The sequence below is a fragment of the Tachysurus vachellii genome, chromosome 10, assembly GCF_030014155.1.
Source record: "Tachysurus vachellii isolate PV-2020 chromosome 10, HZAU_Pvac_v1, whole genome shotgun sequence".
NCBI lineage: Eukaryota > Metazoa > Chordata > Actinopteri > Siluriformes > Bagridae > Tachysurus > Tachysurus vachellii.
Window position 1 is genome coordinate 19,714,606 of NC_083469.1, and position 15,073 is coordinate 19,729,678.

Here is a 15,073-nt window from a genome sequence, read left to right on the forward strand (position 1 = left end):
TGCTTGTCTTATGTCCTCCAATAGGAAGATAATATTACATCAAACTCCTCATAAAATGGCTAAAAGTGATAATGTCCTTATCACCTCCAAATTACTGTGATATTAACGAGGCCCTGTTATTATATATATATATATTTTTTGCATGAGCCTGAATCACACCGATGCTTCAATCAGAATGTAAACACTTACTTTAATCACAGGTCTGTCCTTAGAGGATCTTCATCATGATATAGAGAACATGCTGTTGAACTGTTTGTTTCAGAATACGACCATTGTTTTATGTTGCTCTTTTCATACAGTGTGACTAGTAATAATCTGAGAAGATGACTGAAATCCCATCTCTTTTTGTTAGACTCGATTATCTCATGAGTGAATGCTTTTTAGAGCTGACTAATGTGGGCTGTCCGGACCCTATTCCCTATAACTGAAGGAACTACGTTAATCGCAGCTAATTACGTCCTTCGCTATCCTTTTTTGTTGTAAACATGTCCGATGATGGGGTACATAATGGTTTGACCTCCTCCATCCATGTGCAAGCTGCTTTGAGAGTTTATGGAAAATTGAATAAATTGTTTTATTGCCAAAAGCAGACATTCCCAGCAAGCTAGAGCATGCACAGGCTTATAACACTTACACTTTCATCTTCACAAGCTTTTTTTTCCCCCACTCTCTATTTTCCATCAAAGTTCAATATCATCTCGGTCCGAAACCTGTTGTAGAAGTAGTAAAGGCCATGAAAGTTGGACTCAAAGTACCAGACTGCAATGCAGCTAAACGACAGGGTTACCATAAAGACGAGATGACGAGCACTGATGTCAAATGAAAGTAGAAGGTTTAAAAGTGCAGATAAAGAGGTGAGAGTGCTGGACAGATGGATGGAATAAAGTGCTGCTGCATCACTCTGTAGAGATGAAGCAAGAGCTAAATCCTGCTGGGAACAGTATCAGTAGTTAAATGGCATTGTATGGAAACCATCATGAACAAAGATGATGTTGATGGGGGGGAAAGTATCGTCATTGAAGGAGAAATCCTGTGAAGATCAGATACTTCTAAAGATTCATATACTAAGTTTGTTCATAGTGGATTTTTCCGTTAATACTCTGTAGTGCTATTATTACTCCAGTGTTTCCCCCGATACGATGCGTCCGTCGCTACTTCAGCACTTTGCAGATGCGGTGACTCATTTTTGCCTTAAAAGTTCTTCCACGTTGTAGTGGTAGTGTAAAGAGAAAACTGTTCCACCAGGACGTGGTTTAGTCTGAGCCATAAGGCACTGATTTACATTGAATGGGGACTCGTGCAGACCGAGCTGAAATGATGAATGATTGAAGAAAGAGAGAGAGAGAGAGAGAGAGAAAGAGAGAAGGAGTGTGTGAGCAAGCCTGAGAGTGAGTGTCGGTGGGTGGAGGCCTAGAAGCTGCTGTAGACCATGTGACCCCAAGTCAGGGTATTGAGTTCATTCAGTTGCTGCTGGCCGGCTGCCAGCTATGCAGGCGTTTAGCTGTTTGTAATGCAGACTGCTGTGTTTAACGGTAGCAACAGTGTTTGGGTTTCAGGCCCGTCATACACCTCTGTAACTTGCTTTCTCTTTCCATTTCTGTCCATTTCCTTCAGTTGCAGTGTTCTTGCTCTAATCTACCTTACTCAGATCCTTCTGTGGTTATGGACAAAGTTCAGACATAACATTAAAACCACTGACCGGTAACGTGAATGACATTGAATAGCTCATTACAGTGGCACCTGTCAAGAGGTGGGATTTATTAGGCACCCAAGTGAAGAGTCAGTTATCAAAGTTCTTCTGTTGAAAGCAGTAAAAATGAGAAAACATAAGGATCGGAGTGACTCTAACAAGGTCCAAATTGTGATGGGTAGACGACTGGGTCATGGGGTCTCAGAAACAGCACGTCTTGTGAAATGTTTACAGTATGCAGTGGTTAGTACCTAGCAACAGTGTGGAAGGAGTGTTGAAGTGAGGCTAGACCTCAATCCGATCCAGCACAAATCCGATCCGGTGGAGGCTCCAACACACAACTTGCAGGACTTAAGATCTGCTGCTAGCATCTTGGTGCCAGATATCACAGCACACCTTCAGAGGGCTTGTGAAGTCCAGGCCTTAAAGAGTCAGAGCTGTTTTGGCAGCACAAAGAGGCACAACACAATATTAATCAGGTGGTTTTAATGGCATGACTGACCAGGGTATATATCTCTCTCTATCTCTCTCTCTATATATTTTGTTAGGCTGTAGACAAGCTGAGGGTGTTTTCCAGACACAGGTATTTGAAAGAAAGAAAAGGAAATCAATCACTTTTTAAAACTGTTTAGCATATATATATATATATATATATATATATATATATATATATATATATATATATATATATATATATATATATATATATGCATTTATTAAATTAATTCCAGAGACTAGAAGCAGGTTGCTTTTCATGTGGGTCTTCACTTGAAGTATGTTTTTGTAATTGCATAAAGGAATGCATGAGTGTATTTGGGGATGGATGACTTCTATAGATACACACTGTCTTACTGCACCTTAATTCACTAAACGTCTGTTCTAACTGACTCGGATGTTCACAGTTGAAGTTGAATATTGAAGACCAGAGATTCTCCAAGCTTGTCTGATTTTCTTACTCTTCAAGCTATTAATCTCAATCCAGGACTGTCTAGATCTTTGACTGTATCCTAAATGTGTTTATTGCCCTTTGAGAAGTTAAATTACATTAAATTACATTTACATTTACGGCATTTAGCAGACACCCTTTATCCAGAGTGACGTACAACTGAGCAATTGAGGGTTAAAGGCCTTGCTCAGGGGCCCAGCAGTGGCAGCTTGGTCCTGGGGTACGAACCCATGACCTTCCAATCAGTAGTCCAACACCTAACCACTGAGATACCACATCCCTTAAATAGGTGATCAGTGGAGAGACTTTTCAGTTTTCTAAATTCATTACTTCTGCAAACACTTTGTTGTTGACGTCAAATTAAAGAGCTCCTTCAAAGCAGTTTCATATTGCATTACATTACGTTAGCGTGCATGTGGTGCTTTTGAGAAAATAGTCGGTGGTAGGCACACCCAAACAAAGCCAAGTGTGGCGGTGCTTTCACTGAAGTGAAGCTAGAGAGGACGTAGAGTGGAAACTTGCAGACGATGCTGAATTGCCACAAAAACAGGAGTCACCCCATAGTCTGTGGCTGAACCTCGCGTCCATGCACCAAATATATTTAACACAGAGTCAAGAACATCAGTCAAGAGTAGGAACTTGGCTTTGGACTAAAATATGTTAAGGATGGTGGATTAAACAAATAAATAAAACTCATGGGGAGTGGAAGAAAGTGAAACTCTTTGAATGACGTTCTCTTGGGAAGAAAACCTTGCTATCGATGGAAAACGATAAATCAGAAAAATGGCATTCATTTTAATATTTCAAAGGAATTTTTCAGATTTATTATTGCTAATAGAAAGAGAATATTTTGAAGAGAAATTATGAAGCTTTGGCAGTCAGCTCCAGTTTATCACTTTACTGAAGGCTTTTCTGTGATAATATCTACCCCGTGTGGGAGGTGGTGGATGGGGTCGTCAAAATGGGCAATTCAAACTAAAGTAATAGAAAGTGCAGTGCAGGTGTCTAAGTGAAAAGTGAGAGTAGAACACAATTGCGGTGTGTAAAACACGTTAGCACAACAAACAGGCAACAGAGTCGGCAAGATCCTAAATGAAAAAGGTGCGATAAAATAGTGTTCATCTCAAGCGCTGAGATTAAAAAGTGGTCAAAATAAAAAAAGAAACAGTCGATGTTTGTTAAGGTTGCAGCTGTTATCAGTGTGAAGCATCTGTACAGCAAGTGCAAATGAAGTGTCCACACAGCTCCTGAAAATGAAGTGGAGTCGCACTATTGTGAACGCACACGTTGATAAAATGATCATTACAAGCCAAAGCTTCACAACTGCATTTAACACACAGGCCTTGATGGACTCGTGGTGTGTCTAGAGTTGGCTCAGTCCTCCAGGGAGAATGTTTTCTACTGTATATAGTGTGTGTGTGTGTGTGTGTGATATCCCAAAAGAACAAATCGCTTCAAAAGCTTTAACTAGCATTTAAAGGCAAGTAAATGAGTTCAGGTAAATAGGATGTCCTCATCATGACTACACAGAAATTCTCATAGTTCTCATTAACACAGTGATGAGTCGTTTCCTCTCCTCAGTCCTCAGCTACACCGGTATTATGAATTATCATCCGTCTGCAAGTCGATGTTTCCGTGTGGATAAGTGAAGGGAGGAGGAGCTCAGTGAGGGGGCGGGGCATTTGACTAAGGACGTGCAGGATATTTTGGCTTAAGCCTTCATGTTTTAATTTATTAATACGATGTAAGTGATGTTCAATAAACAGAAAAGCCTATTTTCAGCATATCTACTCTACCTCTAGACGTAACCTAGCGCATTATTCCTCTCCTAGAAGTCCACATTCTAAGTGAATAAATGGCTGTAAATATTACAAACAGCTGAATAGAGATCGCACAGCCCACATACATCACCACCGCCGCTTCCTTTCCTGTGGAATTCTGCCAAAACAAACATGGTGCCGTCAATATCGCCATCCTTCCATACAGAAAAATAATGTGGGGAAAAAAAAGCACGAGGTCGGATCTAATTTCTGCTGGTCTGTTTTCTTTTATCGTCTCCAATGTCCGAATAAACAAATCATTAAAATAAGCGTTTGGATGATTCCTAGCTTTAATATTAAATTAAATTGTGCGGAAATAAAACAAGCATAAAAACACTTCTATGCCCTTGGGGGGGAAAAGGCAAGAACGACTTGTTCCGCCAATACCAGTGTGTCTACTTACGGACCATTTAATATGAAATTGACAATTTCATAACGTTGGTTAAACTCATCCGTTCTTTGGCCGAGTCATTAGCACAGAAGTTAGCAATCTAACAGGTAAACGTTACATCAGCAGACTTCTAACATTAGCCAGAGTATTGCACCATAAGATTATATAATCTCCTTCTCAAAGTATCAAACGTCTTGAAAAAAGTTATTGTAGTATTTTACATAGCAGTGAATTAATGCCACTTTCGGATGATCTTAAATGTGGCATTTTAACTCGCACCTCAGGTAATAACTCTCAGCCTCCACTCTGCTGCATTAAAGATCACGAAACTGGACACAAAACCAAGCAAACCCTGTGATATTCAGAGAAACGTGCAGATACTTTCTTTCCATCAGATTTTCAGTAGATTTGTGCACGTTGTGTGTCGTCATGCGTGTCGAGCCAAAGCCCTCATCACTTCAGTGAAGAACATGAGCACAGCAGTGATTATATATGTGCTTATATATATATGTAAGATATGACTTTTTTTTTTTTTTATAACAGCAGTTCATGACTTAATGCCAATGCAATCTAAAATTCTATATTCTTTATTTCTTAGATGTAAAACTACTAACTTATTTTTGTATTTATTGTGCTATTTTATTTGAATGGACAGGTTTAGCCAATGTTGTGTGTTTTTCTTTCTTTCTTTATTTTTTAATAAACGTGTCATTCATGCGAAGTCTGACAACTGCTTTGTCACGATGTTTGGTTTCCTTGTGAGACAGTGTGACTGATCAGATATCTACATGCTATGTTGTCCAACTCGATATGAGAGACCTACGTGGAAGTGGCTAAATGTTGTGTCCAGTGCACAAAAGTTGAAGTTGTGGGCTGCTGGTGTGAGTGTTTAGCATGTCTATTCACTTTTAAATTTCCTCTTCCATCACCGTTGAACGTTTTCCACAGCGACCGAAGTTCCCTCAACTGCTAACGCTTCCACCACGTTCTTACATGACAGAAATTTGGACCACATGTCGAAGGTCAGCACAACGCGGCCGATGTCCATTCCAGACTAATGGCTTCCTGCGAGTAAGCAGCAACTCAACACATTTGTGTTTTTGTTTGTGTCAGCTGATGAAGTGCTCTTCCTTCATCAGCTAAGGAAACTGTGTTTTGGAGTATGGCTCTATTTAACCACATTACCAAATTACCAGCTGCCGAGAGCATATGTCTGTCAGCAATGAACCGAGCGATGCACGGCTTGGCACTTACCATTTTCCTTGTCAGTGCTGTTAATAATAGATCGTAATCACAATAAAGATTATTGCACTCAATTTCCTATAATGTTACACTAGACTGTTACTTTATGTACTCTGTGTTTGTAGTGTTGTGATTTATAATAACTTTACTTTAAATCAGTTAATCATGTGGCACAATACATCTCACACCTTTTCCATGCCCTTATGTTTACTCCGAGTTGTGCGAAATGCATAAAAACAGCCGGTTTGTCTTGGTTCCGCGGGCAGAAATGCCTTTTTGATGGGAGAGGTCAAATGAGAAGGACCAGACCGATGCAAATAATCACTCTTTACAGCCGTGGTGAGCAGAAAAGCTCACAAGAACAGAGGACAGAACACTAAACATATCATACTGGAATCAGAAGCTCTAGCTGGCACAGGCTCACCGAAACAGTACAGTCTATGGCAGTTTAGTCTGAAAACAAACGCAGTTCAGATGAAATATTGGTAATATGAAAGCTGTCATGTGGACCAGGAAGTGCACCTCTGTACTGAACCCAAGACTGACTGTAGGAGGTGGTGTGAGTTCGCAGGAACTGTGCTGTGATTCCTGTTAACATGAACACGACTCGTACTCAGATCTGCACTTTAACTGTGCATGCGTATTAGCCCATTAGTTTCCACAACACACGTGTAGCATGAATGGCAGGGGAATAACGTGGGACACGGAGGAGTAGAGTGTATACACTCTATACTATGTATACATGGTGAGTCGTGGTATCTTTTCCATATTATCTTTGTGACGAATTAAGATGAACGCAAATGGACTGGGGGTTCAATAGAATCAAGTGAGTCTGAATCCAGTCCAGCAATCGCACCATAGCAAACGTGCCCAGTGTGTAAATTTCATGAAGTTGGGGGAAAAGACTGTGTACCTGTACTCTCTGTAGCCTGAGATTCCTCTTCCTGACTGACACAAATGAATCTCAGTACCTCTGCAGTTGTAGTCCATTTGCTTCAGCATCCAGTGCGGTTTGCGTTCTGCGATGCTGTCCTACACTAACAGCGTAGCTTTTCTTGCAGAAAAAGTGAGACAATTGTCATAAGTTGTTTATCTAGTCCATCAGACAAGTGAAACTCCAGTGTGTTTGCCCAATTTACCACTAAATGGTTTGTTTGTCTTTTTTAAAAAGCTCCGTGCACATTAGTAGTGTGTTTGTATGTATATAAATATGTGTAAAACATTTTCTTCTCTGGTCAGTGTACAGGAATGAGTAACTTATTTTGATAAGCTTAATTTTTTAAAATTGCAGCAGATTTGGGCCAAGATGAGCCTTGTGACATCACAACACAAGTTCAGCCGAAGTCCTCTTTTATTCATGTTCTTATTGATCACGAGTACAACTAACATAAAAGTTTAAAAGGAGAATCCAGTGTTTGAAATTTCACCTTATTTATTTTATTTTATTTATTTATTTATTGAAAAAACTCTTGTTGTACTGCATTTAAAAAACAAAAAAAATTGCTGCAGTAAAATCAACATTTTTCTTTGGCTGCAACAACCACAAAAAAAACACAAAAAACAAGAAATCCTGGAGGGGCAGATTGGATAAAGATAAATGAGATGGTAATCAAGCAGTTCCTGGTAGTAGGTTATACCTAGAAATTAACAAATGTTCACATTATGGAACAAATTGAAACATTTCCCTGTTGGGAAACAGGTGCAGGAACGATGGTGGTGTAAATTCTCCACTGAGGCCAAGCTACAACCAAGCGCATCGACTTTTCTACTTCTATCAGGCGCCTTGTTTACTACTAATAAACAATTAAGAAGCTAATCAGATTTAAATAGCAACAAAAAAAAAAATCTGGCATCAGGAATATTTTATGCACCTCTACAATGAGCCTGTGAGCATTGATATTCTATCAGTGATGAGGAGGAGAAGGATGATGATGATGGATTGTTGTGTCTCAGATCATCAATCTTTGGCATCTTGTTTTTTACAAACATAAGGCAACTTGTATAATATTTAGCTAGGGAAGCAATTCTAGCTTTTCTAATAACTCAGGACATCAACTTGCTATTTAGATTTCCTGCTAATTCGGGACGAGGCTGTGTCCGGAGGACAGTCGGTGCATCGAGCTCCTTTATTTCAACATGAACTTGCTAGTTAAGCTCTGTTTAGACCAGTTCTATCCACAGAAGCACAGTGTAAGCAGCTGTGGACCGTTTACATGACCAGGACAGATAATGGTGGTGTGTGTTACCTATTATTTGTTTATTTTCACTGTCCACTTTAATAGGAACTTTTGCACCTTCATGCAGGAATACAATCAACCAATCACGTGGCAGCAGCACAACGCATAAAATCATACAGCTAGAGAAACATGTTGTCTATAGTAACTCATCTAATCACTCTTTACATCTGTGAAGAGCAGAAAGCGCATCAACACATCAAAGTGTTGAAGTGGACGAGCTACAACAGCAGACAACATCAGGTTTAACTCCATTCAGCCAAGAGCAAGAATCTGAGGCGTTCGACCGTGTGCACAGATTCAGACGCTGGATTCGGCTGTAATTCAGATCACAGCTTTATATTAACACAGGAATTTCTCTGTAGGTTAGCTGCATCATCAAATACTAATAATAAACACCAAGCATTATATAGCGCACATCCCAATCGTTATGGCAACGCTCTCTATAAGGTGATGTGCACATAACATTGTGGTAGATTGTATCTCTACGATTTCTGCCACAGGAAGGACTTTCCTGTATCTCTGACATGACACAGTGCTTATTTTTGTTTTAATCTTTCTTGTTTTAAGAGAAACGGAGAGGCTGAGAAGGGAACTGCTGTTTATAGCTGATCTACTGTGTGATAACAAGAACTAACTTGTCCCACAGATGCTTCATTAATTGATATAAACGGATAAAAGTCTGATGCGCAGTTCTTTCTTTCACGTAATTGCTGCGGTGGAAGAGGAATCCAGGGTGTGTTAAGAGGAAAACAAATCACATTGTTAACGTGTTCAGCATTTTGTTTAATTAGCCGTTGATGCAATATTGAGGATAATGTGTGTTCTGATCTGTGTTCCTGCAGGTAACCTTTCATAAGAGGCTCCTTGCCCAAGTGAAGGAGATTGTGGGCTTTGGAGCTTTTGCTCTCCCTCTGAGACGCCGACTGTCTTCCTCTGTCCAGCATGACGGACGTGGTGATCGTGAAGGAGGGATGGCTCCACAAACGAGGTGTGTCCCTTGTTTTGTTTTTTCTGTTCTCACCCCCAAAGACACACACACACACACACACACACACTCTAAATTCTTGCCAAGAGGCTGCTGGTTCCTTGAATGAACAGAGGGGGGTTATGGGAAATGTGTAGTAGTTTGGGTCAGGTTCCTTTTTTCTGCATTTTCTGTTTGTCTCACACACACATGTCCCTATGACGGCATTACATTTACTTCTGTTTAGTTTTATTTGCGTATCACTTTCTACAATGGACCTCGCCACAAATAAAAAGCTTTTAAGAAATATATCCATTTAAAGAAAAAAGTTTCCGTTTGATCTTAACGAGCAAAACAGAGGTGACCGTGTTTGAGACGGTACGAAGAAGGAACCCTAAGAGGAAGCCGACTCGAAAGGGAAGCCATCCTCATCCTCAGTGGTCAGTGTGGTTATAAAATAAGTAATTTTTTTTATAATGTTACTTATATGGTACATTGGTGGCTCAAGTGGTTTAGGCTCTTGTGTTGTTGATCAGAAGGTCAGGGTTCAAGCCTGAGCATTGCAAAGCTGCCAATGTTGGGCAATTGAGCAAGGCTCTTAACCTTCGCTGTTCCAGTGGTGCTGTTTCACAGCAGCCCCTGTGCTCCAACCCCAACCTCCACAGCTGGGATATGTGCAGAAAAGATTTCTCCTGTGCTGTAACGTGTGTGGTGATGATAAAGGCTTCTATTATATTCATGAACAGAAAGTGCCATTATGTAACCCAGAAATTCATTCTAGTTTTAACATACAGTGTGTTTGTTGTTCGCAGAGTGCTAAACTGTTTGTGTGTGATTGTGGTCTTAAAGCTGTCAAAGCAGTTGTACTCCGGTTATTCTTATGGGTTTATTATCGGTTTATTTAGAGAAAAGTACTGTTATGATATTGTATGTAGTTTGAGGCTCTGTACATCGTAATGGCTGAAGGATTTAGCCTGCAGGCTCGTGTACTTTATTTTCATTTCTTTCTTCTAAAAGCCTCCCCGTGTATGTGATTTAATCCTTAGCAGTTTTTTTTTTTAAAGATTCTAAAGGATCCTTTATGCTGTCATTGCTAAAGGTTTAAACCTTACTGTAATTGAATTGCTCTTCTACATGAACTGCTTGATACTGCTTTATATAGACCAGTCAAACGCTCCAGTCAAGCAGATTTTGTTTTGTTCCTCTCAGAACAAAATTACCCCTCGTTTTATCTTCCGTACATTAAAACAACAGTGAACCATGCAGCGCTCTATCATTTTGAGTCCTCTCTCTCTCTGTCACGTTTTTCCTTAACTGTAAAGTCTGCCTTGGTTCCCGTGTGTCGTCCTGGTGTTGTAGTCCTGGCAGGTTTAAAGACACAAAGTGGCTGTGTTAACGTTGTTGAACAGAGTTTATCTCGAAGGAAATATGACACCACGAGAGTAAATAGAGTCCAGACAACCTGCACCTTAGGGTTGAGGGTCACTGGAGCCTGTCTTTTGAATGTGGTGTTTTATTGCGTCATAACTAATATGCATAGAATGGAGAAAAATGATCACTACCCCTGTGTATCACAATGCCAGCATGAATATAGAGCGAGCGAGTTAGTTCACATTAAAATTCGGGTGAGAAATAATTTCCGTCTCTTCTAAAGTTACCAGTTATGAACCACCTTTAAGAGCATTAAGATTTCCATAGGTGGCAATTTTCATGCTACTGATGAACAGAAGCATTCGAGATGCATTCAAATATTAGTCCATCCGTCTCAACCGCGAGCTTGGTTTCCAGGTCAAGGTAAGTTTAGAGTCTAGAGTTTAAAGATGTTCAGCTTGAATTTTTATTAATCCATGTGTAGCATGAAGAGTACAGATCTGTTACATGCATTTTGTTTATACACATATATTTTAAAATCAATAAATTTCAGCAATATGATAATAGCCCAGCGGCTGCTCATGTTGTTGGTTTGCTTCAGTAAATCAGTCTTGCTTAGTGCACAACCGCTGCGCATTTCCTTTGGTTTTAATGCAACAAGCAGTTTCTGTTTACTTCATCCGCTAATCGATTTGCCTTTGATAACATGAGTCAGAGGTGTAGTGGTTAATTCTGCTGAAAAGGAGAGAGGAAATGAGCACAGCTGATGTGTGAGAGTGCAGTCAGAGAATAGAGCAGCTCTGTAGGCCTGCTATCTCTCTCATTCTCTCTCTCAAACACACACACACACACCGCTATACATAAAACCCACTTAAAATATCGCACCCTTTTAGTAAACAGACTTGACTTAACCACAACACAAAATAGACTTTATTTTAAAACTACAATGAATTTCCTGGTTATAGAACACAGTTATAGAAGGGAAATGGTTTACAACTATCCAGTGTTAACCAGGTGAAGCTTGTTCCCTTTTTCAGTCTGCTTCCTCAAGGTTTCTTCCTCATATTGCCCCAGCATTTTGCCCCTGCTTTGCTCATTAAGGATTTACACCCTTAATTTCTATATTTCTGTAAAGTTGCACCGTGACATCGTCCTTTGTTAAAGGTGCTATCTAAATAAAACCGAATTGAATTCGTTCAATAAATGCAATCAGGATACTGTTTCTTTCCAGAGAAGTGACGGACGGTTATTATGCCGTCATGAGCTCTTTAGCAAACCCTCCGTGTTGTGTTAATAATGTATATAAGTTAATATTTAATAAACACGGTGCTGCTATATTCTTACTGTCCACTCAACACAGCCGTAAGTTTATTTTAACTTGTTTCGAGTCTATATATACGTCGCTTGTGATGATGCCAAACTTTGTCATCACTAGCAACTTATTTTAAAGCTGCACCTAGACCACGTTCTCATCACTCTCAGCTCCTCCAGAGCTCGCATCTGGCAGCGACGCAATCTTCTGCATCGACCCGAGGCCATAAACAATGCTTTGAGGAAATACACTACCAATGGAGACGGATATCGCTGTTAAAGTACGAGAGGACGATCTGGGCTGACCTCAGATTAAGCAGAGCAGGAAGTAGAAAGTCATTAGAGAGAAAACGGCTGTCGACTTGCCGCTAGACAGTGAAGCTGTTCGCACTCTTACTCTGGATTGCTTACAGGATGCAAGCTTGTACATTTGTTTAGTTTATTGACGGAACACTTGGCAGCCACTCGGGGCAGATGTGCGAGCATCGAGGGAAACCACAATTAAGTTTTATATACAATCCTCGACTGTACACTTGATTAGGACCTGTACATGTACACATGCTCATTCATACAGTTATCCAGTCAGCCTTTTTTATCGTGTCTTAGCAACGCAACACAAAATCCTGGTCAACCCAAGATTCAACCCAAGAGCTTATGGAAGCTCATTTAGACTTGCTGTTATCTTTGCCTCGCTTGGTTATTTTTTCTTAATGCATCTGTAACCAAAGAACACAATGTTGTGTCTCAAACCGTATACTTCTATACTATTCTAGTCCAGTATTAATATTAACTCAAATGATTTTCATATAACACTGGAGTTTTTTGGCTCATATTTCCTTCAGTAGTGAAAAAATGTGCTGATATCCTGAGGTTTTTCACACATATCTCTAGTCAGGGCGCTGATCAGGGAGTCGGACATTTTAAGAGCTTTTTCTCTAAAGCGCAGAATCCTTCCAATAAAGAATAACCATCACTTACACCATAAAGGTTTTAACCTTTTATTTCAGTGTACTTTTTAATCAGATATTTATTTACTTCTTTACTTTACAAATAAAAATGTTCCAGCGTAAAAAAAAAAAAAAAAAATTAAAATCCACAATATCCATTTGTATCGAGTCCACCATAAATTTTGCCCAAAATAATAGTAATAGTAATAATAGTACAAACCTTTGATCAAATTAAGTCATAATTAAAATAAAAATAAATCGTAATCAAACTTTTGTCAGCACTAAAAGGTTGAACATGTCTACATGCTCATGCAGTCAGTGATAGTATTTTATCAGGAAATCTATGATTTATATAGATTAATTATAGATTAATAATACTTGTTTTACCATGAAATATGTTAATGAAGGGACCATTTCAAACATTCTTTTGCATAACAAGAAGTTCCGGGGGCGGGGCTTCTTTGTGAGAGAGACCACAGACTCTGTACTTCGTTTAACAATTATTAAAAACAGGCACGTGCAACCTAGCTAGCAGGTGAAGAACTCAAACAACAAAATCACCAGCTAACTTACTTTAAATTTGCAAGAACTATAGACTAATACAATAACAGGCTTAAATAAACCCAAAACATAAGTCCACTTACAGTTCTCACGGACACGCCTTTTATCAACTGGCTAGTTATCCTCAGTGACGACAGTGATGGACCACGTTGCGGTGTGAAGTGCGTCCGCGCTATTCTCTGAGATGCACTTGACGGCCTTTTGTGCAGCGGAATTTTTTTTTTGGACGACCTCGTTAAGGCGGTAGGGTTTCCCAGCTTAGGCGGCCCGCCCGAACTGCAAAGTGCTGCGGGAAACCCTGCTATGGTAATGAAACCTACGTCGTTTCGGGTTTATAAGGCTATACGCACATAAACCAACTGATTTATGTCTTGTAAATGCTCTAAAACCAGTGTTGCCAGACTAGCCGTTAGCACAGGCTCTAGGAAGACTTGTAGTATAAGTTATGAATCAGTGCTACTCCCAAGCACCGACACCAAACAACACTCCACTTCACCACACGTCACTATAAAAGGGGTTATGAGATCATCATTGTGTAAAACACAGCTGAAAACATCATTGCGTAAAAATCGCCGATTATGTCGATTAAGCTAACGCGTCGTTTCAGCTCTAATATCTTACTGTTGTTGTAGCTCTCAAACGATTTTTTTCCTTAGCATTATACAGTTTGTTTGAATCTAAAGAGACAACAGTGGCCTGATGTGTGTGACTCTATCCTCACCAGTGTCTGACACTGAGACACACTCCTAGTAAGCAGCACTTCTGTGAGTGGAGCAGCTTTAATGAACGAGCATGCTGAAGAAAGATCTGATGATCTCTGAGCTGATTGGAAGGTTGTGGTTGAGGTGAAGGAGTTGGACTACTGATCAGAAGGTTGTGAGTTTGAGCAGAAGAGCATCTTGGTACATTATGCACAACGCCTTAAACCGTGAGTCAGATGACAGACAAAAGAAAACATTAGAAGACTATATGGTTGCACTTCTGTCAGCCAAGACCTGGAATTTGAAGCTTGCAGATTAGAAAAAAAAAATTCTAGTCTTCATAAATCAACAGTTTTTGAAATGTCCACAGATGCTACACTGATGCTGTCAGAACTCTCAGCTCACTTCTCTCTCTCTTTCTCTCTCTCTCTGCTCCTCCCTTTCCATCCAGTCCTTACTGAGCTTTGTACTTTCATGAAGCCAGCAGCTGTGCACAGCGAGATGACACCGAGCGTCTCTGTGATTTGATCGGAGGGCAAACGTTTCTATCAGCCAGAGCAAAAGGCCTTGCAGCAAGTCTGACTTTTTGTCACATCACTGTCAAGTCCTCTTTGCTTCAACCTCCCACTGTGCAGGAGGCCATTTCAGCATGACATTGTTTCTCCATGGTCACTTTGGTCCCTACTCGTAAACAGTAAAACACTTGCAGCTCTTTATTTCCAGAATTTCATTGACCTGTTTATGAACATAATAATAAACATCTCGATAATTTCAGTCACTTTGCTTCATCTCGCATACATGCCCTTGATCACCGCAATGTAGGTTGGGCAAGTTAACTAGTTTAACTGCATGGAAGGAATGGAGCGGTCTTGTGTTTGTGGCCTCGACAAAG

At 40.0% G+C, this 15,073-nt stretch overlaps 1 protein-coding gene across 1 annotated transcript in view; it reads left to right on the plus strand.

Moving 5' to 3' along the window:
• Positions 1 to 15,073, plus strand: part of akt1 (v-akt murine thymoma viral oncogene homolog 1) — a 52,866-nt gene that overhangs the window by 1,607 nt on the left and 36,186 nt on the right. The window contains exon 2 of the mRNA XM_060880171.1: positions 9,169 to 9,314. Within this exon, the coding sequence (XP_060736154.1) occupies positions 9,269 to 9,314 (46 nt within the window). The 5' untranslated portion in view covers positions 9,169 to 9,268. The remainder of the gene's footprint in view (positions 1 to 9,168; positions 9,315 to 15,073) is intronic.